The sequence below is a fragment of the Cynocephalus volans genome, chromosome 14 (assembly GCF_027409185.1).
Source record: "Cynocephalus volans isolate mCynVol1 chromosome 14, mCynVol1.pri, whole genome shotgun sequence".
Taxonomy (NCBI): Eukaryota; Metazoa; Chordata; class Mammalia; order Dermoptera; family Cynocephalidae; genus Cynocephalus; species Cynocephalus volans.
The window spans coordinates 9028629-9055980 of record NC_084473.1 but is presented as its reverse complement, the minus strand read 5'-3'; the positions used below and the strand labels follow the sequence as shown (position 1 = coordinate 9055980).

At 34.8% G+C, this 27352-nt stretch overlaps 1 protein-coding gene across 7 annotated transcripts in view; it reads left to right on the top strand.

The window, feature by feature from the left end:
* The window catches only part of KIDINS220 (kinase D interacting substrate 220), a 105169-nt gene that overhangs the window by 42364 nt on the left and 35453 nt on the right, over positions 1–27352 (top strand). For all 7 annotated transcript variants that reach the window (XM_063077672.1, XM_063077671.1, XM_063077676.1 and 4 more), the window contains exons 13-22: positions 3157–3321; positions 4304–4483; positions 5252–5417; positions 7110–7261; positions 7456–7745; positions 13086–13226; positions 13957–14200; positions 14366–14454; positions 15865–16009; positions 20471–20633. In XM_063077672.1, the coding sequence (XP_062933742.1) occupies positions 3157–3321; positions 4304–4483; positions 5252–5417; positions 7110–7261; positions 7456–7745; positions 13086–13226; positions 13957–14200; positions 14366–14454; positions 15865–16009; positions 20471–20633 (1735 nt within the window). The remainder of the gene's footprint in view (positions 1–3156; positions 3322–4303; positions 4484–5251; positions 5418–7109; positions 7262–7455; positions 7746–13085; positions 13227–13956; positions 14201–14365; positions 14455–15864; positions 16010–20470; positions 20634–27352) is intronic.

Here is a 27352-nt window from a genome sequence, read left to right as displayed (position 1 = left end):
AAGAGAAATACCACATGTTCTCACTTATTGGTGGGAGCTAAAAATTAATATATAATTCACACACACACACACACACACACATACACACACACACAAAAAAAACCGGGGGGGGGAAGAAGATATAACAACCACAATTACTTGAAGTTGATATGACAAGCAAACAGAAAGGACATTGTTGGGGGGGAGGGGGGGAGGGAGGGAGGTTTTGGTGATGGGGAACAATAATCAGCCACAATGTATATCGAGAAAATAAAATTAAAAAAAAAATATGAAAAATAAAGAGGCCAATGGCACTTTTGCGTTGGTCACTTAAGTGGAGAATCTAAAAGTTGAAAACATTATTTTACTGTGGACAAATAGTCCTCGCTGTCTAAAAACCTTTTGCATTGTACTGTAACATTCTCAATTAAGTACACAGTCATAACCAGCTTTTATGACCTCTGAAACTCTGGCCTACATTTCTAAAAGTCTTTTCCCCATTTTTCCCCCGGGTTTACTTTGTGCTTTTATCAAAATGCTGCTCTCTGCACGTCGCCCGAGCATTTGCAGTTCATGGCCTTTGTGCATTGTCCACTCAGGCCATGCCCTCTCCACCCCCAGGAATGTTCTTGTTAAAATTGTATCTCTTCTTCAAGGTTCATTCGTGTCAGCTGTCCCCATCTCAGTGACTTAAAATGATCTGCCTAACCAAATAGAATTTTTGCCTCATTTGAATACATAAAGCACTTGCATTTGTATTTCCTTTTTTATACTTCCTCTATATATCCTTTTATTCTCTTTCTTTTATAATTTTCTCACTTGTAGATTCCAAGTTCCTCAGGGCAGGAACTGTTTCTTCTTATCTTTGTGTCCTCTGTAACATTTAGCATAAAGCCTTGAATAATGTACTAAAATAATTTTTGACTGAAAAGAATGCACATGAGAATGTAATGACTCATATGTGGTATTTTGAAACATAGAATGATTTTCTACTGGGATTTTAAAAATATGTTAGTCCCAGAAACCAAGAGGAGATAGTAGAGTCTTACTACCTTTCAGTTTAGCTTCTTACTCACATCTTGTTTTTAAGTATGATTCTAATGTATTATGAGTTTTTGTGTTTTAAAATATTTCTTTAATGCACACTCGTTCAATTTCAAGAATGAAGGCATGAGTATAGGAGGAAATGCAAATTCCCTGTTGTTCCCTTCCTCTCACCTTATAATTGTTTGAATGTCTCTCCAAACTTTTCTTTACATACACAAAGATTTCTTATACTATGGATATAGCTTTAAAAACATAAAAATCGGGTCATATACTGTTATAACAGTGTTTAATAAGGAACTGTATCATTTTTAATTATTGCATAATCTTTCATTGTAGGTTCTAATAGTACATTCAGCTCTCATTCTCTCAAAAAAATTTTTTTTTTTTTGCTGTCAACAACTAGAGCTGACGTGAACAGCTTTGGACATGTATCCGTTGACTGTCATTTTTAGGATTATTTTCTTGGGATAAAGTCCTGGAAGTAGAATTTTAAAGTCAGTGGATGCCTGCAGTTTTGATAGACTTTCCAAAATGGCTGTAAGAATTTCTTCTTTGGGCTGGCTGGTTAGATTATCTCAGTTGGTTAAAGTGTAGGGCTGATAACACCAAGGTCCAGGGTTCCATCCTTGTACTGGCCAGCTACCAAAAAAAGAAAAAAAAAAAAAAAGAATTTCTTTTCCCTCTAGTGGTATAAGATAGTACAGTTCCCCACAACCTCACTAACACTACATATTTCCAGCCTCTTGATCTTTGCTAATCAGATCAGTTAAGAAAAAAAAAAATCTCGTTTTAATTTGTGTTTTAAAATTATTAGTGAGATTGCGATCTTTTGATATATTCATAGGGTATTTGTATTTTTATCATTTTCCCTTTTATATACTTTGCCCACTTTTTTCTTGAGTTTCAAATACTTTTTAAAAATTGATTTTGAGTGTCTTTATATATTGCAGATATTGATCCTGGGTCCATTCTGTATATTGCATTCCCCTCCCCCCAGCTTACTTTCTGTTTTATGATCATGGTTTTTTAATTCTCCATCCAAAAGTTGGCCATAGTATTGTATTGAGAAAGGAAGGTCTTTCCAACAAAGATTTTAAAGTTTTTCCTATGTTTTCTTCTCGTACTTTTTTTTTTTTTTTTTTTTTTTTGTGACCGGTAAGGGGATCATAACCCTTGGCTTGGTGTTGTCCGCACCGTGCTCAGCCATTGAGTGCACCAGCCAACCCTATATTGGATCCGAACCTGCGGCCTCGGCGCTCCCAGCGCCGCACTCTCCTGAGTGAGCCACAGGGTTGGCCCAGTTGTACTTTTTATATTTAATTTTTTATTGTTTCAGAAACTTAATTTTGTTAAAGCTATGAGGTGTGTAGCATTTTAATTTTATTTTTGAAAAAATGGGTGGCTAAACTCTACCAACACTACTTACTAATTCATCCTTTCCTGACTGATTTGAAATGCCACTTATGCTAATATCCTGTACGAGTTTTATGATGTTCTAATAATTGTAGTTTCAAAGTATTTTTATTTTTCTCTCTTTGATAGTCTTAAAAGTTTTTTCCTTAGCTATTCTTACATGTTCTTTTTGCTTTTCAATTTTTAAAAAAATTCTCATGTGTTTTGTTTGGGATTGCCTTAAAGTACTAGATTTAATTGGGGAGAATTGCTGTCTTCAATTCGTTGAACCTTACTGCCTGGAACCATAGGAAGTTTCTTTTTCTTTGATTATCTATTATGTTCTTAAGTAACATTTTGTAACTTTCTTTATAGAGATATTATACAAATTTATTCTTATGTACTAGTTAGTGTTTTAATTATATTTTACTGATTCTAATAGGCACATTGTTCCACATTTTAACATCTCTGAAACTGGATTGTCTTACAAGTGATGAATAAGAAAGCATTGTGTCACAATTTGGCAGCATTTTTTCTTTCTTAGTTGTACATAAAAATGATGCATCTTAAAATCAATAGGTATCTTGAATTTTATGAAAGAATCTCTGAACCTGTTTTTACATAGGTCTAAACATTTAAAAAAAGTGTTTTTCTCTCTGATAATAAATGAGAATGGATGTTCCTTTTAAGAGTAATGACACTGTTTAATGTAAGGATATGGTTTGTTTCTGATTACAGGACACTTGTCTCCTACTGAAACAGATGGTGACATGCTTGGTTATGATTTATACAGCAGTGCCCTGGCAGATATTCTCAGTGAGCCTACCATGCAGCCACCCATTTGTGTAGGGTTATATGCGCAGTGGGGAAGCGGGAAATCTTTCTTACTCAAGAAACTAGAAGGTAAAGAGCATGTTTGTACAAAGTCTGTATCTATAACAGGGTTTTCTCTGGCACTTTTTCTGAAATGAAGAAAAAGAGTTTCATGTATGGGTACTTGTGTTATATAGTTTTCTGAAATGAATTTGTTAGGGTTTTACTCCCCTCGAATTGATCCTCCATATGGTTGTTTGAGTTCTCTTTCTAAAACAGACACAGTTGTGTGATAACACCAAGTAAAACCCTTGGTAGCAGGTTTTCCAGACCCTTCACATCCTTGTGGATTTGCACAGCCCTACCTGCCAGCACTGCTTCTGGTGTGTGCTCCATGCTGCAGTCATGGAGACCGTGTGCTTTTGTGAGAACAGACCAGACACTTTTCCTGAGTTGCTTCCTCTGTTAGGAATTTCCTAGACATCTTGCTCCCCTGCCTCCCACCTAACATACACATCTTTTGCTTGACAAAATCTTATTCATTCTTCAAGGACAGGTTTCAGTATTACCTATAAACACTTCCCCAAGTTTTGTAGGAGGAACGATTTGTGTGGGATTCATTTGGGCTTAACACATATCTTTAAGAACAGTGATTCTCGAATGTGATTGGAGGGAGAAAGTGAGGGGGATCAGAGAGGAGTGGTGGCGATAGGTGGTTTGATGACAGAGTATTATTTTTATTTTTGCATATGGAAACAATACCTTGTTCATGTAACACAAGCCACAAAAAGTAAGTATCAACAAAATCTTGACAGAAAAAGGATTTTATGTATCATCAGTGTGAAGCAGGAAAGTGGGTGAGACAGGGGTAGCTGTGCCTCTGGGTAATGAGATGTTGATTTTGTCAAAAGAGAACATTGGTTAAAATAGTTAAGTAGCAGTATTCTATTTAGAGACTTAGTAAGTGCCCAATAAATGTTTATATTGAAAATGTGAAAATTGCAAATTGATTTAAAAGTTGTATTTCTTAAACAAAACAGTAATAAGGTTTTTATATTAATTTCTATTACAGATGAAATGAAGACTTTCGCAGGACAACAGATTGAACCTCTTTTTCAGTTTTCATGGCTTATAGTATTTCTTACTGTGCTACTTTGTGGAGGGATTGGCTTATTATTTGCTTTTACGGTCGACCCAAATCTTGGAATAGCAGTGTCACTGAGCTTCTTGGCTCTCTTATATATATTCTTTAGTAAGTCTTTGATTTTTCTCTTTTTCAAAAATGGAGAAAACGTCAAGACTCATTGTTTTACTTAAAACACTATCTGTATCTGTCTCTTAAAACCAATATGTCATTTTCATAATTGAGTAAGAAAATTGATCTTTTTGCTATTTCATAAATTGGCATGGAGGAACATTGTGCATAACCTGGCTGGAGTAGCTTTAAAAACTAGTGTACTACTTGTTAGTATTGAAGCAGGACTCTAACTTATTATACTTGCCCTTTTATACGTTAATTAATGATTTATATTTAAATCTGTTCTGAAAAGAAGACTTCACAGCCATCACTGTCATGCCCTTGAGCATTTTGACCATGAATGTAATTTTTATTTTATCTAAAAACAAAGTAAAATAAAATATCCCTGTTTTGTGTGTGTGTTCAGTTGCAAGGAAGGAAATAGATTTACTATTAGAGGAACTGGCAACTTCAACAGTTGCAAATAGTGATAAATCCAGTCATTTGGATTTGAACCTGAACTGTGGATATGTTTCTGTTTAAGGTATTTTCTTTCTGATTGTGTTTCTTAGATCATAGATTAGTCAGTTTATTTTCCATTTTCCACATTCTTTCTGAATGTTAGGGGAGGTTAATTGAAGAATTCTTCCAGGAGGAGTTAGGAAGTAGTATGGGACCATAAAAAGTATGTAGGCTTAGCTGTCATTACATGATATTTGACTGGAGAAAAAAAGCTGCTTGACTAATGATTGTTCTGGATAATTTTTTAAAACTGAATTTCAGTTGTCATTTACTTTGGTGGACGAAGGGAAGGAGAGAGTTGGAATTGGGCCTGGGTCCTCAGTACTCGATTGGCAAGACATATTGGATATTTGCAGCTCCTCCTCAGATTGATGTTTGTAAATCCACCTGAGTTGCCAGAGCAAACTACTAAAGCTTTACCTGTGAGGTGAGTTGGTCCCTTTGACAGAAGTAACCTTTAATAAGATTAAGCCAAAAATGTTTTTTACTTAAGAAAGTTTATAATATATCATTTCTCAATGTATGTTCCAAAAAATATTGGTACCTTGAATTTTTTATATGAAAAAAAAAAAAAGGCAACAAACATGCCCTGGTCAAATATGTTTGGGAAACACTTCATATTGTACATTAAAGGATCAGAGATACCTTTCCATACAGAAACCTGTTTAACTTTGATTTACCAAATTTTGTTTGAACATAAACCTTATTTCCCCAACGTGTCACCTGTTGCCATCCTTTGGAACACATTGAAAGAGCACTGGATTGAGGATGGAGTCCTGGCACCAGCCTGGGTCCTTCAGGAGCTCTGGATTGCCGGCCTGGCACCTCCTTAGATGAGCGTGTAACCTCAGGACACTCAGCTTGCTTCTCTGAGCTGCTCTTTCCTTATCTCTGGAAGTATATATGTGTGTCTATCTAAAATTATTCATATCAAATAGGAGATTTATGAAAAAACAGAAAAGATGAAAAATATTTAAGTCAAGGAGTAAAGGAACAGTAGAGGGCTCCAGAGGAAAGTAAAATGAAAAAAAAAAAACAACAAAAAAAACAGAGGATAGAAAATTAAAAGCAAGAAAAATTTAATAGACGTTAGCAAAAAAATTAAAAATGCATTAAAAGATCAAGAATTTCTAAATTATAATATTGATAAAGTATGTGTAATTTAAGATGAAAATAAATAGGCCAAACCAGATAAAATATCAAAACTATGAATATGAGAGAAAGATTAAGATAAAAGCTTATAAGTAATTAGAATATAGGATTAAGTGTTAAGGATTTAAAAATGAAAAGCTAACATCAAAAAGCTGAAAGGAACACATAGAATAGAATAAAATAATTGGAGGAAATATTTTTACAGAAAATAAGAAAAAACACTCTAAATTAATGAGATGGTATTTTTTTTTAAAAGGTCGAACAATTAAAATAGCATAAAATCAAGACCATACAATATAGTACGGTGTGATCCCAGATTGTACTTTGAAAGCAGTGCTTATCTGCTGGACTGAGATGAGACTTTAATTTAGAGATGGAAGGGGAAAGAGAAAGTAATGTAGAAATAATGTCTGTTCAGAGGCTTGAAATACAAATAATACAGTTAGGTGAAGACCAAATATGAAAATAATATTTTACAACTATTTCTAAATCCCTGGTAGATGTTGAAGCTGTAAGTAAAATAAAACTTGAGCTTTAAAATGGCATTACTGGGCTTAAAATTCTTAATGATTATAATTAATATTTTCTCAAGGTTCTGACTAGAACCTTCATTTGGTGTTAGAAAATTTTCTCTGTGAAACTCTTTGTGGGATCCTGACGTGGGTCTGCTCTTCAGTCACTGTGTCATGGGCTCTGTGGAGTGTTGGATGTTCCTTGTCTAGGCTCTGTCATCAATCCCCCACCCTAATCAGAATTACTTCACATAACTTCGCTACATGTAACTTTCGTTAAGGTTTGTAAGGTGTTCGAAGAAGAAGACGCCTAGTTACAAGTTCTTTTCCCTCCTCAGAATTTTAAAAACAGTATTTTGAAACAGCCATAAAGAAAATATAGGGTGAATGATACGGAGATGACATATGTTGAAGTTATTTGCTACTTATGTTTTATTTGGTCTTTTCCCGTGAAGGTTTTTGTTTACAGATTACAACAGGCTGTCCAGTGTAGGTGGAGAAACTTCGCTGGCTGAAATGATCGCAACCCTCTCGGATGCTTGTGAGAGAGAGTTTGGCTTTTTGGCAACCAGGCTTTTTCGCGTATTTAAGACAGAAGATACCCAGGGTAGGATTTCCTTCCTCCTCCTTCTTTGTGTGTGTGTAATGTGTAGGGTTGTCTGGGGGATGAATGTTTAGTTTATTTTCATGGAAACGTGACCTGAATGTCAGACTCATCAGATGCTATTAGTATAGTGATTAAGATTTTCTCGATACTTGATAATATGTTAATAATTGTTAAAACCATTTGTTGTATTACAGGTAAAAAGAAATGGAAAAAAACATGTTGTCTCCCATCTTTTGTGATCTTCCTTTTTATCATTGGCTGCATTATTGCTGGAATTACTCTTCTGGCTATATTCAGAGTTGACACAAAACATCTGACAGTGAATGCTGTCCTCATATCAATCGCGTCTGTAGTGGGGTTGGCCTTTGTGTTGAACTGTCGTACATGGTGGCAAGTGCTGGACTCTCTCCTGAATTCTCAAAGAAAACGCCTCCATAATGCTGCCTCCAAACTGCACAAATTGAAAAGTGAAGGATTCATGAAAGTAAGCACTCATTGGTTATTAGAAAAGATTGTAATGTGAATATGCTACTACGACCGTGTTCATTTGGGCTTCAGGTAGTATACTCTCTAAATGTTAAAAGTGCTGCTTTTAGTTTAGTTTGTTCATTCATTCATACATTCAAAACTGTTTTTTTGAAAACAGTTTTAGGTTCACAGCAAAATTGAGAACAGAAATTTGAGGACAGAGATTTCCCATGTAGCCCCTGTCTCCACACATGCACAGCCTCCCCTGTGATCAGTATCACCCACCAGAGTGGTACATTTGTTACATTTGATGAACCTACACTGATGCATCATACTCACCCAACTTCCATAGTTTATATTAAGGTTCACTCTCGGTGTGGCACATTCTCTGGGATTAGACAAATGTATAATGACATGTATCCACTATTATAGTAGTATACAGAGTATTTTCACTCACTAAATATCCTATGTCCTGTGTCTATTCATACCTCCCTCTCCACTAACCCCTGGCAACCACTGGTCTTTTTTTTATCTCTGTAGTTTTGCCTTTTCCAGAATATCATATAGTTGGAATCATATGGTATGTAGCCTTTTCAGATTGGCCTCTTTCACTTAGTAACATGCATTTAAGTTTCCTCCATGTCTTTTCGTGGCTTGATATTTCATTTATTTTTAGTGCCGGATAATATTCCATTGTCTGGATGTACCACACATCATTAATTCATTCACATGCTGAAGAACATCGTTGTTGCTTCCAAATTCTGGCAATTATTAGTAAAGCTGCTGTAAACATCTGTGGGTTTTTGTGTAAACATAAGTTTTTCAACTCCTTTGGGTAAATACCGAGGAGTGTGATTGCTGGATCATGTGGTAAAAGTATGTTTTGTTACGAACTACCAAACTGTCTTCCAAAGTGGCTTTACCAGTTTGCGTTCCCACCAGCAATGAATGAAGGTTCCTGTTGCTCCACCTCCTCTCCAGTAGAGAGGTGTTATTGGTGTTCTGGATTTTGGCCATTCTGATAGGTGTGTACTGGCATCTCCCTGTTAGAATTTGCATTTCCCTGATGACATATGATGTAGAGTATCTTTTCATATGCTTATTTTTCATCTGTATATCTTCTTTGCTGAATTGACTGTAAGGTCTTTGGCTCTTTTTTAAATCAGGTTGTTTGTATTCTTATTGTTGAGTTTTAAGAGTTCTATCAATATTTGGATAACAGTCCTTTACCAGATATTTCTCTTGCAAATATTTTTTCCCGTTCTGTGGTTGTCTTTTCTCTCTCTTGACAGTGTCTTTTGCAGAACAGGAATTTTTAATTTTAATGAAGTCCAGCTTATCAGTTATTTCTTTCATGGATCATGCCTTTGGTGTTGTATCTAAAAAGTCAGGTCAATCTAGATGACCAAACCCCAGGTCATCTAGATTGTTTCTTCTGTTATCTTCAAGAAGTTTTATACTTTTGTATTTTATGTTTAGGTCCGTTTTGAATTAATTTTTGTGCAGGGTGTAATGTCTGTATCAATTTTTTTGTTGTTGTTGCAGTTGGATGTCCAGTTGTTCCAGCATCATTTGTTGAAAAGACTATTTTCTCCACTGCATTGCCTTTGCTTGTTTGTCATAGATCAATTGATTGTAGTTATGTGGATCTTTTTCTGAGCTCCCTGTTCTGTTTCATTGATCTATTTGTCTATTCTTTTTCCAATACAACACTGTCTTGATTACTTTAGCTTTATGGTAAGTCTTGATGTCAGGTTAGTGTCAGTTCTCCAACTTTGTTCTTCAGTATTGTGTTGGCTGTTCTGGGTCTTTTGCTTCTCATATTAACCTTTGTCGCTGTCTACAAAATAACTTGGTGGGATTTTGATTGGGATTACCTTGAATCTATTGATCAAGTTGGGAAGAACTCATGTCTTGATAATATTGAGTCTTCCTATATTTAGTTCTTCTTTGGTTTTTTCAAAAGAGTTTTGTAGATTTCCTCATATAAATCTTATACATGTTTTGTTATGTTTAATACTTAAGTATTTCTTTTGTGGGGGGGTTGGTAATGTAATGGTATTGTATTTTCAGTTTTTTGAAATTCCACTTGTTCATTGCTGGCGTATAGAAAAGTGATTGACTTTTGTAGATTAACCTTGTAGCCTGTAAGCTTGCTATAATTGCTTATTAATTCCTTGAGTTTTTATGTTGATTCTTTCAGATTTTCTGCGTAGACAATCATGTCATCTGTGAATTAAGATAGTTTTCTTTCCCAATCTGTATATTTTTTATTTCTTTTTCTTGTCTTACTGCAGTAGCTAGGACTTCCAGTACTATGTTGAAAAGGAGTGGTAATAAGGGATGTCCTTGCCTTGCTCCATGACGTTAGTGAGAATGCTTCTAGTTTCTCACCATTAAGTGTGATGTTAGCTGTAGGTTTTTAAAATGGATATTCATTATCAAATTGAGGAAGGTCCTCTCTCTTATGAGTTTACTGAGAGTTTTTATCATGAGTGAGTGTTAGATTTTGTCAAATGCTTTTTCTGCCTGTTGATAGGATCCTGTGATTTTTCTTTAGTTTATTGATGTGATGGATTACATGAATAGATATTCAAATGTTGAATTTTGCTTACATACTTGGTGTAAATCCCATTTGGTTGTGGTGTATAATTCTTTTTATACATTGTTGGTTTGGCTTTGCTAATATTTTGTTGAGGATTTTCGCATCTGTGTTCATGAAATATTGGTATGTAGTTTTGTTTTTTGTAATGTCTGTCTGATTTTGGTGTTTGGGTGATGCTGGCCTCATAGAATGAGTTAGGAAATATTCCCTTTGCTTTTACCTTCTGAAAGCAATTGTGAAGAATTGGTATAATTTCTTCTTTAAATGTCGAGTAAAATTCACCAGTGAACCCTTCTGGGCCTGGTGCTTTTTGTTTTGAAAGTTTATTAATTATTTATTCAATTTCTTTAATAGATATAGGCCTAGTCAGATTGCCTATTTCTTCTTGGGTGAGTTTTGGCTAATTGTGTCTTTCAAGGAATTGGTTCATTTCATCTAAGTTATCAAATTTGTGGCCATAGTTGTCTATTGTATTCCTTTATTATCTTTTTAATGTCCTTGGGAGTTGGAGTGATGATCTCTCTTTCATTCCTGATATTTTAAATTTATGTTCTTTCTCCTTTTTTCTTAGTCTGGCTAGAGGCTTATCGATTGTATTTATCTTTTCAAAGAACTAGCTTTTGTTTTCACTTATTGTTTCCATTGATTTCCTGTTTTCAACTTAATTGATTTCTGCTCTAATTTTTATTATTTCTTTTCTTCTTACTTTGGGTTTAATTTGCTCTTCTTTTTCCAGTTTCCTAAGGTAGAAACTTAGATTATTTATTTTACATCTTTGTTTTCTAGTTGTGCATTTAGTGTTACAAATCTCCCTCTAAGCACTTCTTTTGCTGCATCCTACAAATTCTGATGTTGTGTTTTTCATTTTTATTTAGTTGAAAATATTTTAAAATTTCTCTTGAATTTTCTTCTTTGACACATGTATATTATTGAGAACTGTATTGTTTAATCTCTACATATTTGGGGATTTTCCAGTTATCTTTCTGTTTTTGATTGCTAGTTTAATTCTACTAAGAGAAGACATTGTATGATTTCTGTTTCTAAGAATTTGTTATAGTGTGTGGCTCAGAATGTGATCTGTCTTCTTAATGTTTCATGTGAGTTTGAGAAGAATGTGTATTCTGCTTTTGTTGGGTGAAGTACCTATAGATGCCAGTTATATCCAATTGATTTATAGTGTTGTTGAGTTCAGCTATGTCCTTACTGATTTTCTTCCTGCTGAATCTGTTTCTAATAGAGGGTTGTTGAAGTCTGCAACCATTATAGTGGATTCACTATTTCTCTTCGCAGTTCTATCAACTTTTGCCTCATGTATTCTGATGCTCTGTTCTTAGGTGCTTACACATTAAGAATTGTTGTCTTCGTGGAGAATTGACCCCTTATTAATATGTAATGCCCTTCTTTAATCCTTTAACTTTCCTTGCTTTGAAGTCTACTCTGTCTGAAATTAATATAGCCCCTCCCATTCTCTTTTGATTGGTGTTAGCATGGCATATCTTTCTCCATTCATTTATTTTTAATATGTATGTGTCTTTATATTTCAAGTGGGTTTCTTGTAGATAACATGTGTTTGGTTTTGTTTTTGATCCACTTTGACAATCTTTGTCTTTTAATTGGTGTCTTTAGACCATTGATATTCAGAGTGGTTATTGATATTAGATGTGTTAGTATCTACTGTATTTGTTACTGTTTTCTATTTGTTGTCTTTGTTCTTCATTCCTATTTTTGTCTTCCACTCTTTTTCTGCCTTTTTTGGTTTTAATTAAGCATTTGATATGATTTCATGTTCTCACCTTTGGTAGCATATCAGTTATATTTCTTTTTAAAATTTTTATATAGTGGTTGCCCTAAAGTTTGCAGTATGCATTTACAAATAATCCAGGCCCACCTTCAAATAATACTGTACCACTTCATAGGTAGTGTCAGTATCTGATAATACCATACTAATCCTAATTCCTCCCTCCCATTCCCTGTGTCATTGCTTTCATTAATTTCACATATCTATAAGCAGACATAATCAATATGTACATGATATGTACATAAGCATACATAATTGAGTAGTGGCGGCTTCAGGGTACTTATATGTGGAACCAGAATCCAGAAATCTTTGCATTTTATTTTTAGTTTTATCCCAGTGAAAATACATATTTGGAGTGAAAAAAGTTGTAAACAGTAGCATGATTTTATAAAATAGACTTTTATAAGATATTCAAAAGTTAGCAGATTATTCCACAGGTGGTAATTATTAACTAATATTATAGATTCCTCTAGAGCCCAGTAAAGTAAGCAGATCTGTTTTAAAAAATAGCAAATTGAACCACCAAAGCATGTAAAATAGAGCATACTTTTCAAATTAGATGGGTCTTTATGGAATTCTGCAGCCCCTTCCTTTGATCAAGGTCAGATACCATCAGGGAGCCAACAATAGTGTGGTGCTTCTGACATTTGAATTTGCACTCACATTTGAGTCTTTTGACATTAACAGCCTGTGATCTTGGCAAGTAAGTCACTCAACCCAGTTTGTCCTTTTTGAAATGGATATGACAGTGTCTACCTCATAATGTCATTCTGAGGGTGAAGTGCTCTAACTTATGTGTAGTCACTTTGTAAATTATGACACACTTGTTACAGTTTTAAGTGGAACCACAACTAGCAGCAAGGACTTTGGATTTCTTTTCTTTCTATTAGCTGACTTTCTAATGTGCTTAACTTTCTCATATCTCAGTGCTTTCCATACTTTCCTTTGTGCAGGTTCTTAAGTGTGAAGTGGAGTTGATGGCCAGGATGGCAAAAACCATTGACAGCTTCACTCAGAATCAGACAAGACTTGTGGTTATCATTGATGGATTAGATGCCTGTGAGCAGGACAAAGTCCTTCAGATGCTGGACACTGTATGTTTGAACAGTCTTAAAACTCACCTTTGCTACATTGTGGCAGCTGAGAGGATGCATGACTTTATGAAATACTTCAAATGGAATGGAAACTGCTTTTTATTTGAGTAGTACTCGTTTTGTGATTTTCTTTTTTGTAAAAACAACCATTCTTTATGCAGAAACATAGCAAGAGTAAATGTTTCATCACAAAGAGACTTAAATAATTTTAGCTTAATGGCAGTGTGAGAAAAAAATAAATAGAGTGTTGCCTAAATCCATAGTGCAGATAGTTGGTTTTTGCAACTAGTTATGGTTAGAGTCTTAAATAACATAGGGAATACACAGAATGTGCAGTTTTTTGTTAAGTAGGATACATCAGTGGCTGGCTGTAAGGAGTGTTATATGCAACAGTAGTTTAACTGTGGCCAGAGACCAGTGTGCCCTGTACCTCATGTATATTAATGAATATTTTTCATGTGCATTGATCTTACTCCTTATGTAGACTGTAAGTGTCTTGAAGTAGGACAGTATTAATTGTTTTCTTTGAAGGCTTTATCACTGTCAGATGGCAACAAACCCAGATTGAGCTGTCAATCAAATTTGTTTTCATATACAATAAATTTTGACAAAAAAGAAATATTATTTAAAAAATACAGTCACCAAAAGACAGCACATATTTTGAAGAGATGTCTTATTATTTTCGATAATTTAAAATTCATGTCACAGCTGTACATTTCTTCTACCACAGGTCCGAGTTCTGTTTTCAAAAGGCCCATTCATTGCCATTTTTGCAAGTGACCCACATATTATCATAAAGGCAATTAACCAGAACCTCAATAGCGTGCTTCGTGATTCAAATATAAATGGACATGACTACATGCGCAATATAGTTCATTTGCCTGTTTTTCTTAATAGTCGTGGACTAAGCAATGCAAGAAAATATCTTGTAACTTCAACCACAAATGGGGACGTGCCATGCTCGGACACTGCAGGTAAAGAGCAATCTCCCAAAGTACTTTGGGTTTGAAGTAGTTTTGTAGTTTATATGGTGACTCTCTTTTTACCTTGAAAAATATTGTCGTTATTTCACATCTCTTTAAGTATCATGTACAGTAGAATTTTAGTGCAAATGGTGTTCTCTTGATTAATTCCTTAAGGGATACAGGAAGATGCTGACAGAAGAGTTTCGCAAAACAGCCTTGGGGAGATGACAAAACTCGGTAGCAAGACAGCTCTCAATAGAAGGGTAGGATGCCATTTATTTTGAGCTAAATGTTTGTATTGTTATTATTCAAATAAAATTCAGGTGATGCCACTTAAATAATCTTTTATAAATATTGCATTAAGCTGTTCAAGTAAATCTTATTGAATTTCCTTTCAGCTTTAGGTGTTTCAGGGAATGTCTGCACCCAGAGCCGTAACAGCTGTACATTGTGTAGGAAGGAGTCCCTGTCCTCTTCCAGCCTGTTTTCAGCCCACGTGCTACCCCAGACCCCATACCAAATGAATCGAAATTTCTGAGAGTGAGGTTTTAAAGCTCGCCAAATGATTTCATGCGGGGTTGGGAACCACCATGTTCATTCCTGGTCAGGTTGGGATGATGCCCGTTGCCCCCGCAGCATAGGGGAGAAAGAGGTTTGCAGCATGAGAAGACTCCTGGCTTTATGTTCTATTGCTCTTCCTTCCCTAATGTTTGTGGGATGTGTACTCTTTTCTGTACCCATGTAGTGATTTTGTGCCCTTCCCAGCCACCTCTCGTCCAACACTTCAGTTGTCCCTGTCCTCCCGCATCTTGTTTGTATGTAGCAAGGGCGTGTTCTGTGTATATGTCCATATACAGAAGACAGGAAGATGTCCACTTGCAGGGAGGTTGTGGTGTAGTGCCAGTTAGGAACAGCTGAGTTGGGCAGCATTGGCATTATTTTTTTCTGGATTACTACCATTAAATTTGGACATTTTAGTTTTTCAAAAATGTCTTCAGTGACATTTTGACATTTTGATTTTATGCCTCTATGCTTTACAGGTATGGATGCAAAATTAATATGATGAATGACGATAGATAGCACTATATTCAGAGGAGGGTGTGATTGACCATTTTGAATTTCTCCTCTGGGAGTCTGGCTTCTTGGGCACCCCATGCTTGTATCTGCTGTTCACTCCCTGGCGTCAGGGCCTGAGAGGAGAACACAGCTTGGTTGTGCCCCACCCAGTAGAGTGCCTCCAATTCTTACGGAAATGTGAGGACAGTTAGAGCTGTGCCTGTGACATAACTGTCACACTCTTTAAACTAAAAATCAAAATGTTGAATCCTTGAAACCAGACAAGGGCTTATTTGCTTTATTTCAGGGTTCCTATAAATACTGAGCTCCCACAGGGTTTGAATATAATGATCTTTAAAGGCATAGAGCTTTCTCTAACACTACAACTATAAATCAAAATGCAGCTGCAGCTACACCAGAGCGCTTGCTGCTAATTTAGCCCCTCATAACTGCTCTGTGAGGATTCTGCCTCTGGGATATAGTAATGGTTTTATTACTATGTAATATTCCTCTTTGACTGAAGTTTTGGACTTTTTGTTGTTGTTGTAAACATCTATTAACTTCTCAGAAAGCCTTACGCTCTTGGACACATTCTCACTGGTGGTGCGCTGTTTCAGGACACCTACCGAAGAAGGCAGATGCAGCGGACCGTCACTCGGCAGATGTCCTTTGATCTGACAAAACTCCTTGTTACCGAGGACTGGTTCAGTGACATCAGTCCTCAGACCATGAGAAGATTACTTAATATTGTTTCTGTGACAGGTGAGTTTTGTTTTTTATTGTCTGTGGTAGCTTTAACATTAACAAAGCAATTTAATTTCAGAAACAAAGGGATGTATTGTGTTTATGTGTTTACGTTGCTGAATAGTCGCTTTATAATAAGTGTATTTAATGAAGTCAGTATTAGGTTTGACAATGGAAATCAACCAATCAGCTGTACGGTTATTTTAAAACTTGCAAATTTAAAAATCTTTTACTTCATCTCAGGTTTAATTTTTCTGTTTGTATGAAGATAATTTTATGCTAATTTGTATCACTGAGTATGATTAACTTATAATTTAAAATGTTGAATTTCAGATTTTATATGCTGCTATTCTGTTTTAGTATTCATATGATATTTTGAATAAAAAATATTGGCAATAAAATTGAGGATTATTGTCCTATGTCTGAATTCCTTGCATGGAATTCTCTCTACTTTTTAATTCTTCCTTACTAATTAGCCTGAGGGCAGTCATATAAATACTTGTAATTTAAGTTTGTGAAATATGTATCTCTTTCTTTGCATGGTTATTGATTGGCACTTTGTAATATATACTAGTACTGTTAACTCTGTTATGATAGTTATACTGGAATTTTATTTTATATTAATGTTGGATTCATGCTATGAATTGTATTGCAAGTGAGGTTGTATCTAATATATTTACAATATTTTTGGTAATTAAATCCCTTGAAATGAGGTCTCAAGCCTCACTATACTTACGTGTAACAATGGAAATGTTTTTAGTATATTATCTACATTTATGTACTCATTTAGCAAATGTATGTTGAGTGTCTCTCCCTTATGCCGGGTACTGGTCTTGGGCATTGCAGAGATAAGCAAGAAGCAAGGTAAAGTTCCTGCCTTAATTGGGAAGACCAGAAGATGTAATGTCATGCAGTGATGAGTGCCATGGAACAAGACCATGAGAAGGAGATAGCACTCTCTCCTGACTCAAAAAGTACTCTGGCAACCCAAACAGATTTTTTATCCCTTCCCAAGAAAAACCTCTCGACTCTACTCTGCCTCTAGCTACTGCTCCATTTCTCAGCAAAACTCCTTGGAAGAGCTGTCTCTATGTCTCATTCTTCTCCCTTGATTCCCTCTGACCTACTCCAGTAATCTCTTGCTCTCAGTACTTTGGCAGAATTGCATTTTCAAGGTCACCAGTGGCTTCCATGTTACAAAATCCAGTTGCCAAGGCAATTCTTATCCCATTTGAGCCCATTAGCAGCATTTTACAATGTGTTGATCACTCCTTCTTGAAACATTTTCTTCCTTTGGCTTCCAGAATGACACACACACTGGCGTTTCCTCCTGCCACACTGGTGCTTATTCTTCTGTCCTCTTACCATTTAGCATTGGAATGCCCTCGGGCCCAGTTCTTGGAGCTCTTCTTTCTCTTCTTTTCTGTGTAGATCAGCTCCCTTGGTGAGACCATTTATTCTCAAAGGTTTAAATAGTGTCTATATGCCAAAGACTCTCAAATATGAATCTTTAGCCCTGTATTCCACACATCTATCTGATATCTAATATTATCTAATATATAAACTTTTGATTCTCTGCCCCATACTTAATCCACCCCTAATCTTCCCCATCTATTAATTCAACTCTTTTTGGAGTTCCTTGAGCAAAAGAATCTTGATATTTGTCTTTCATTTACCACCTTCAATCTGTTAGTAAATTCTTTAGCTCTATCTTCAGGCTATATCCAGAATCTGACCACTTCTCATGGTTTCCAGCATAATACTCTTATCCAGCACATCTTTATGTTTCACCTATATTAATTATTGCAGTAGTTCTCTAACTGGTCTCCCTTCTCCTGTCCTTTTCTCTCTATGGTTTCCTCCTCTCCGTATGGCAACCACAGCAATCCTTTTAAAATAGAAGCTGTTATTTCTCTGTTCAAAACTCTGTAATGTGTCCTCATTTTACTGAACATAAAAATGTAAGTCCTCATAGTTTCTTATAAGGCCTGCTATGATCTTAGTTTCATTGCTTAAAAGTGAAAGTGTTATGTTGAAAAGTAACTTACTGATTTAAACTTTTGTATTTCAGTGAAATTTTGGTAGTTTTCATGATAAGTTTTTGATTGGGTAACAGCTGGAAATTTATAGGGAAATGTATTTTATTGGAAAGGATAGAATTTGAAGGCAAAATACATACATGGAGTTGAGCCCTGACCATGTTACTTAACCTCTTGAAGCCACCATTCCCTTATGTGCAAAAATATGTGTTACCTGTTGAACACAGTGCAAGTAGTTGCTGCTATTAGGAAAGTCATACAATAGGTGGGCTAATATCAGAAAAGAATTTGGGATTTTAGTAGATAAATATTAGTAAGTATTTGGTTGAGTGGTTTCCTACTTAAAAATTCTGCTATATTCTATCAAATGTGCTTCAAGTTTGTTTTATTGAATTATTTTGGAGGATAAAATTAAAAAATAATCACAGGCACATGCATTGTACAGAATTTTTCTCTTGCTATTGCTTTATTTCTTAACTAATTACAGGCTAGATATGTTCTTAAGATAGAAAACTTACTTTTATTCGCTCATACTTTAAAATGTTTCCAGGTCTCTACACCTACCAGTTCCTCATGACCTTTCACTTGCTGTTGCCTTTTTTTGAATGTCCTGACACCCTTCACTTCTCTTGGCTCAGCCCTTCCTTACCAGAGTGTTTGCATCCATCAGAGCTTATTTCTGGTAGTTACATTTTTAAGGAAACCTTCCCTCAACTGCTGCTCCTGGATTTGGTGCTCATTTTCTGTTTTCACGTGGCAGTATGTTTGTATCTCCGGCATGGCCCTTATCTCATAGTTTTGTTGTCTTTTTATTTATCCATCTGTCCCAATACACTCTCTCGTCCTTTTAGGATGGGGACCAAGTCTTCTATCTATGTCATTAGTAACTAACATACTGAATGAATGAATTTTAAAAACTCAAAAATCAGCTGAGGTTAGAGTTGAGGTGTTCACTGCCTTCCCCCGAGTTATTATTTTGAAGATCAAATCCAATCATTATGGGATGAATATTTGTATTTTCTTATATATATTGTTGTAACCTAGGTTTCCAATTTACTTCTAAAAGTTTTTTCATGAGTTTTTTCAGTTTAAAAGTTCTAGAAGAAGTATATTGTCAGTGTTGCAAGCATATTTTAAGGCTTTGCTTTTCATTGCCTGTTTTTTAAACATTTAGTTCTATGTTAACCTATTTATACCCTACTGAGAATAGATTTCCTCCTCTGGCCACAATTTGTGATTAATTCATTTCATACTTTTTTATTTCATTTATTTGTCTCCTCCACTGAGTATAAGCTTTATGAAGGCTGGGACCATATCTAATTTGTTAAGCAGTTTATCTCCAGCATTAGGGTATCATTGATTGTGATAATCCTATGAGTTTTCATAGCTGTCAAATGCTTGTAACAATTTTTCACTTGGATGGAAGGTGAAGATCCTGTCACTGATCTAGCAGAACAGATCTCACCTTTCAGGAAAAAGAATCCATTGATGAAAATGTAGGTTGCTTGTATAGCTGAGGGAATGAGGGTCTGGATATATGGGAAGAATTGGATAGGGGAGTTATTTATCTATATCTATTAGTAGCAGGGAAAAGAATAATTTATAATCGAACCACAACAAATAGATATCTTAGTCTAGATATAAACTAAACAGATAATGAAGTAAAACTGACAATTAAAAAGTTAAAAAGCAACTTATATCAGTATTTCAGAGTCCCTCCCAAATAAAGTTGAGACTAATGATGCAGTGATACAAATCATTCGTTCTGAAAGTTCGAGTACTACAACTGTCCAGATAGGCATGCCCAGTGGGAGAACACTGAATTATAGTCCTCAGAAAACCCCAGCAATAGACAAGGTTGTTTCTTTTCAATACAGTATGTAAATAACAAATTTTAGAAACATTATAACTCAGTTGGTAGGTTACTTCATAGGCTTCCCTAGTACATAAAAAGGAAAGTGTATGGGATTGCACACTGACCCATAATAAAGCAAGAATGGACTAGCATGTTTGGATATGTTTAAGGTCCATTGATAGGATCCTAGCAGATGGTACTTTAGAGGATTGGGCCCTTCATGGGTAAACTGTTCTACTATGTGATTTCAAGCAGTGTTGAGACTGTATGATAACATAGTTTTGAGAGATTTTTGCCTGCGTGTATGTGGTCAAAGAAGTGTATCTCTTCTTTGTATCAGTGGCAAATCAGACCAAAATAATTACTTTAGAATGAAACAGAACTGTGTTTAAGCCCTAGAGGCTTTACATAAGTACAGCTCTTTGGATTTTAGAATCCATGTAAATACTAGATTTGAATTTGTAGTATAAACTAAATGACAAATTTAGAAATTTAAAGTTAAATTATTTGTGAATATACAGAATGTCTTGTTCGACATAATATAACATACCTATTAATTTAAAAATGTTTTTGTATTCCTTAAAGGGCGATTACTGAGAGCCAATCAGATTACTTTCAACTGGGACAGGCTTGCTAGCTGGATCAACCTTACCGAGCAGTGGCCATACCGGACTTCATGGCTTATATTATATTTGGAAGAGACTGAAGGTATTCCAGATCAAATGACATTAAAAACCATCTATGAAAGGTACTTTGTTTGACTTCTTTATATTTAACTTTGTCTTAGGTTGAGTTTTCAAAAAAAAAAAAAAATTAACTCATATGAAACAAAATGAATATGAAAGAATATGTATAAAATGTATACTTATGGATTTAACTAATCATTCTCATTAATCCCATTATAATATTGGAGTTGTATTAGTATATATCCCATCATGTAAAATTTAGAGCTTCATTTGGACATGTTCTTACTCTTTCAGATATATAAAGTTTTAAGTTACCAGTATCTTGTCAAATTCACGAATAAGGCTGTAATCCTTTTTGTTTACCAAAAAACTTTAATAACTTCAGAGGTTTCAACTGCTATTCTAAATAAACTGTCTCTTAGAAAAAAGGTAATAGAAGAGAACTGTACAAACAGTTTTATAAAATTGGTTACAATTGAAACTACCATAAAATACAAATGAAATATTAACTCTAACAAAGCTTTTAGTATATAGTTCATATATTACTACTTTTAAGATTTCAAATAATTTTTCTTTCCTTTGAGTATTGTCACTATATGGTTTTCCTAACTTTCTAATTCCTATTTTATATATATATTTTTTGTTTAATGTTTTTAAGGTAAATAACTGGTTTTGCAATTGTAGAGGATTGTTGCAGTATTAGTCTACAGATTTGAGCCCTTCTAGGTTTTGCTGTTTCATTTATGCTAACTTAAATCAAGGGTGGTATAAATCATGTGTGCTGTGTCAAGTAGGTATCCCAGTATATGCAGTGATACATATTTACTGTAAGCCTGTGGAGAAGTGGTACTGCATTGCAAATGGTCCTTGATATTTTAGAAATCATCTTATTGTGAGACCATGATTGGTGTTTCTGTTGACTGTATAGTAACATATTAAATTTTATTTCCTGAATAACACAGGTGCTGTATAATTATAAATGCTTGCTGGATTAGCCCATTTATTATTAAAGTTAAAACTTGTAAAAAGTTTTAACTGCTTAATAATAATTCATACCAAATAATGGGATATTTTTCACATAGTATATTTATACATAAAGTCCTATTTAACATAATAGGTAGTCTTTTTTTTTTTTTTTTTTGTCGTTTTTTCGTGACCGGCACTCAGCCAGTGAGTGCACCGGTCATTCCTATATAGGATCCGAACCCGCGGCGGGAGCGTCGCCGCGCTCCCAGCGCAGCACTCTACCGAGTGCGCCACAGGCTCGGCCCAATAGGTAGTCTTTTGACACACATTTATCCTTGAGAAATCGGTAGTATTACTATTTGTGTGTAAATAAAAATATGTCAGAGAAAAGGATAAGCCTTCATTTAGGAACTATGAACTGGATTTGAAGTTAGAAAAAACTTTGATAGTGGAGAGATGGCTTAAGAAACAGTAGTGGAAGTAATTTGAGGCTGCTTTAACTTCCTAGACTCTGTCTGAATTGGTATTGTTCCTAGAGTAATATATTACTCTAGGAATATATTTCTAGGTTCCAAGAAATTTGAAAATTTGGGAACAGGAGAGCTAGTTGTCTCACAGGGGTCCTTGTTTAAGGACAGGTTGCTTGCATTCCTGACCTTTCTTCTTTGACACTAGATACTCTGCGAGGTGCTCTTTGTATTCTTGAATCTTTGCAAAGCTCAGAGAGGTGTTTAGGGTGATTCCGTATTATTAATCAGGAAGATTGAGGTTCAGAAAGTTTAACTAACTTTCCAAAGTCACTTGGCTCCTAAGTGGCAGAGCTGATATTTCAGTCCAGGTCTCTCAGACTCCATGTACATCTTATGTGTCTGTCACTGTTGTAAGTGCTTCACATTTTAACTTTTATTCTCACAATTCTGAGGTAGGTACTAGTATTGTTTGCATTTTATACATGAGAAAACTGAATCCCAGAGAAGGTAAGTCACTTGCTGAAAGCTGCACCTCCAGTAAGTGGCAGAGTTGGGATTTGAATCAAGGCACTCTGGCCCCAGTGTCCATGCTCTTAAATTGCTGAATCGCCTTTCATAACATTGTCGTAGTATTGAAACCTCTTTAAGCTATAGCAGTGGCAGAAATATTTCAGAAACTGAAATTTTTTGAAAGTAAGGGTCTAAAGTTTTGACATTTTTGTGTTCTGTATTTCTTTCTATAATATTACAAGTTAGTGTATTTAATCTGTAAGAGATTTAATGTAAATTATTTCTTATAACTCCAATAACAACTAATCTATGAAGCAAATATTGCTGTAATATATTATTTCTTCTGCAACTTTTCTTTATCTTCATAAAAACATTAGTTTTTCCTATTTAAAATAAACTATTATCACCTTTTTCAGTTGTCCTTCTGTATTAGTCCATTTCTGTTGCTTATAACGGAATACCCGAAACTGGGTAATTTATAAAGAAATTAAATTTCTTACAGTTTTGGAGGCTGGAAAGTCTATGGTCCTGGGGGCACATCTGGTGAGGGCCTTCTTCTGGGTGGAAACTCTACAGGATCCCGTGGTGACCAGGATGTCACATGGCAAGAGAATCACAAGAGCTCTCTCATGTGCTCCTTATAAAGCCACCAGTCCATGGTATCTCATTACTTCATGAATGGATTAAACCATTCATGAGGACACCATCCTCACGATCCAATCACCTCTCAAAGGCCCCATCTTTCAAATATCATAATCAAATACCCTCTTACCACTGTTACAGTGGGGATCAGATGTCCAACATGTGAACTTTGGGGGGGATACATTTGACCTATCATACCTTCTTTTTCTTTTCTTTTTCAAACAAAGTGAATAGTCCAAATCAGTCTTGGTTTTGGTACAGAATAGGACTCAAGTCAGTCTCTTTGCCTTCCTTTAATTGACTATAATTCGTAGGTGTATGCTATATATCAGGATTCTAGAAACTTTGATTAATATTTTACATTTCAAGGACTGTGCCTGGAGCCCCAGGAGCTGGGCCCCTACATGTTCTGTGAAGAGGTGGGAAGGTGTGAAAGACAGCCTGTGTGTCCCCAGGAGACAGAAGTAGGAGAGATGTGAAAATAAACAAAAGGTTTTAAAGGCCCTTTAGGAAAGCCATGTTCAGTTCATTCTAACAAAAATTTATTAAGCATCTGCTGTTTGTAGGCCATGCTCATTGGATGTTGGGGATAGTATCATTTGGATATAACATCTCTTCCTGAAACCTTGACTCTTCTTTTCTCAAAGAAACTAAGATGAGTAGGTGTCAGAGACCTAATTACTTCCCTTGATTTTTGTTTATCCACTCTAGTTAATTTTCTTCATTAAAATGTATTCAGTTTGAGTTTTGACTAGGAGTTGAGGCTGTATGGTTGGTCTCTATGCTGTTGTGTCACAGGGGCTGGCTGGGGAGGTGGGTGAATAGAGGGACAAGTACCGAAGCCTCTTATGCCTAGTTTTTAAATAAATTTCTTTCTCTTTGAAAATACTTTCAAACTTACAAGCAGTTGCGAGAATGAGGATAGCACAAAGAGCACCCTTTACCCTTTACCCAGGTCCATCTGCTGTTAATGTTTTATTTCGTTTGCTTTATTATTTGCGCTCACACTGTGTCCTGTGCACTCATTCTCTCTCAGCATATTTTGTGTATTTTTCTATATCTACATGCATGTCCACACACATAGACGCAAACACGCACATATTTTCCTAAACCATGTGAGGGTGACTTAACATACAGCATATCACTAGCACCTAAATACTTCGGGGTTGAGGAACTTAAATTCTGATTATAGGTAAAACATATGCATTTGAAAGATCTAGAGAAAAGCAAAAATATGATAGCTCAAACAATTAGCCGGTTAAGTTTTATCACCATCAGGCTAAAATGGCTCTTCCTTGATGATAGAAAATTGCTTGACCTTTTACAGCTTTTGTCCCAATTTCCAGCATTTTGAGCCTCATAGGAAATTTTTGAAGATTTACACTTTTAAGTTAATTAAAATATACCTTACAGACAAAAGAGAATATATAACATATAGTTTAAAAATAATAGTAATTTTTACACCCTGCTTATGAAATAGAACATTTTTGAAACAAGTATTTTTGAGGGAGGTAAGTATTTTTGATCATATAACAAAAATAAATTGGAGTGAATTTTTGTAGGGGAATATTTTATTTTGTTCAGGTAAGTACAGACTATTATATATTGTAGGTATAATGAGGTGATGTGAACTTTGTTTTGCTGTAAAATCAACCCATTACTTAGACTTCAGCCCTTGGCAGCCTTGCCATCCACGAGTAGGTTGGATTTAGGGTGATTTGAGATGCCCCCCCTTTTTGTTGAAAAATAAGTGTGTCTTATATGCCTACAAATACTGACAAAGAGTATTTTGTGGTATAGTAAGGAATCTTTGAGAATTCATAAGGAATAGACTTAAAATAATTAAATATAATATAATAAGATGATTTGGAATGAAAACTTTAGGAATACAGTTTGATCATCATACTGAAAAACCAGATATTGGAGTGTGTTGGAATAATTTAGATGATTCTCTTTCTAGTTAACCATCGCTGAGTTCTTTGATGCTATTGCTTGTCATTTGAATAATAAAAAGTTTTATTTACAGCTGACAAAAAGCAGCAGTATATAATTGATATTCATTTATTTTATTAAAGAAATCTGATTTGGTAAAAACAATCACAAAATAGTATTTTTAATGCTAGTAGTAAAATTCATTTTTTTTAATCCATAAAAATCCTCGTTTATTTTTATAGCAATTTGATGACACATCTGCTTGCTTTATTCAGCTGAAGAAGAAACTGTTGGTTCTTGATGTTTGGTAAAATTGCTTTGTTAAATTATTTTCTAAATTGGTTCAACTTTTAACAAATGACATTTGATACTAGCACTGGAAAGTAATTTAAGCTAATTAAGTAGATCCCTCTATAAACCATTGGAACATTAAGATGACATACTGTTCATTCAAGATTATTTTAATTGGTACAATTATTGTAATTTTCTTGCAATTATGTGTTGAGCTAAAAGCTTTTGTCTAGATCATTTGAGAGTTTTTTTTTGTTAACATACATTTAGTAAGAAGAAAGAGGGTAAAATAAAAACTGTAGATAAAGATTTTCTGTCTACTTTTTATTACAGCGTTTTAGGCAACTATTGAAATATTTTAGTATAAAACTTTACTCCTGGTATTTTAAGCATGTTAAGTAATGACAGAGGTTTTTAAAAGATCAGTTTAAGTAGTTTTCATGAAGATAATGTTTTATATTTCTGTTTTGACACTGCTCAAGCAAATCTTTTACTTGGGATGATATGGTCAGAATAATTTTATGATGAGGATAATGACATATCTTTATTTTGATACTCTATTTTGATCTTAGGGCACTTCAGAATGGTAGTTATTTTCTATTTCATCGAAGTAGCTATTTGCTAAATAAACACTATGGATGTCTAATTTATGATCTTTGCAGGCTTATCTGATATCTCTAAATTATCTGGAATTTATGTATATTACTTAAGACCTTTTTCATAGTAACACATTGTTTTATGATTTTCCTTCTTGATATTCACCCACAGTTTTCATGAGCTTCGTTTGATTGCTCCTGGTCTTCTCGCTAACCTCTTTCCTCTTTCCTTCATTTCCTGGGTGATTATCAGCTCTCCCTCTCTCCCTTTCCCCTCATCATTTGGCCTGAATTATGCACAGGCTTGTTTCTTTTGCATGCAGAGTTATGAGTTTGAATGGCACGAAAAATTGAACATTAGTTAGAAGTGTCTCATCTTCTTTGTAGTACAAATATCCTTTGTACTGATAATTTTTCTCTTAATTAGGTTTTGAGATACTAAAAATATTTATTCCAAACATTGTTTCATGCCTGCTCTTTTGGTGTTTTTTTATACATATATAGCTTAGAATCTTAATGAGAGTCTGTGTTCTTGATATGATATGACTTCTCTGTAGGTGTAGGTGTTGTCATAATTCAAAATTTATTAAATTACAATCTTGTATATAATTATTGTTTCCATTTTTATATTCACAAAATACACTTGCCCAGAATGTAGAGATTCAGTATTTTATTAATATCTTTATATTTTTAAAGAAATAGCCTGATCCAGTTCTTTGCAAAGTCACAAGATAATTCTCCATATAGAAGAAACTCAGTAGTTTTGTATTGAAATAAAGATTGTATAATCTATGATAGAAATCACATTTTGTATGGATAGAACTAAGATTAGTATATTTGCCAAGTTTAATGTAAAGAGTGAGCCTGCAAACCATAGGCAAAGATACCTGTAATCAGATGTAATGTTGACAATTAAATGTATATTTCTTTTGCCTGGTTTTGCCTCGTTTGTTTTTATTCGTTGTCTTTGTGGAAATTAATTGGAAAATCCAGATTCCTAAAGATAAATAAAAATGAAGGAAAGGATTTTTTAGTTTATTTCAGTGCACCTGCAAATCATGCCTACTTTTGTTTTTTGGAGAAGAAAAGCATGTTAAACTAGACATGTTTGTTTTTGAGTTTATGTATTTATATATTTTGCTACTTATTTGTTTTTTTGTTGCTACCAGACTTGTAGCAACATCCAAGGGTGTGAGACAGATTAATGGGAGAAAGACTAAAATTCATTCATTTATTCAGGAAATGGTAATTGAGCATCTATTATGGACCAGGCACTGTTCCAGGAGCTTGGGTATGTCCATGAACAAAACCGCAAATGTCCCTGCCCTGAGGAGCCATGCACTCCAGCAGGGAGTGATGGCTAATAAACAGAGC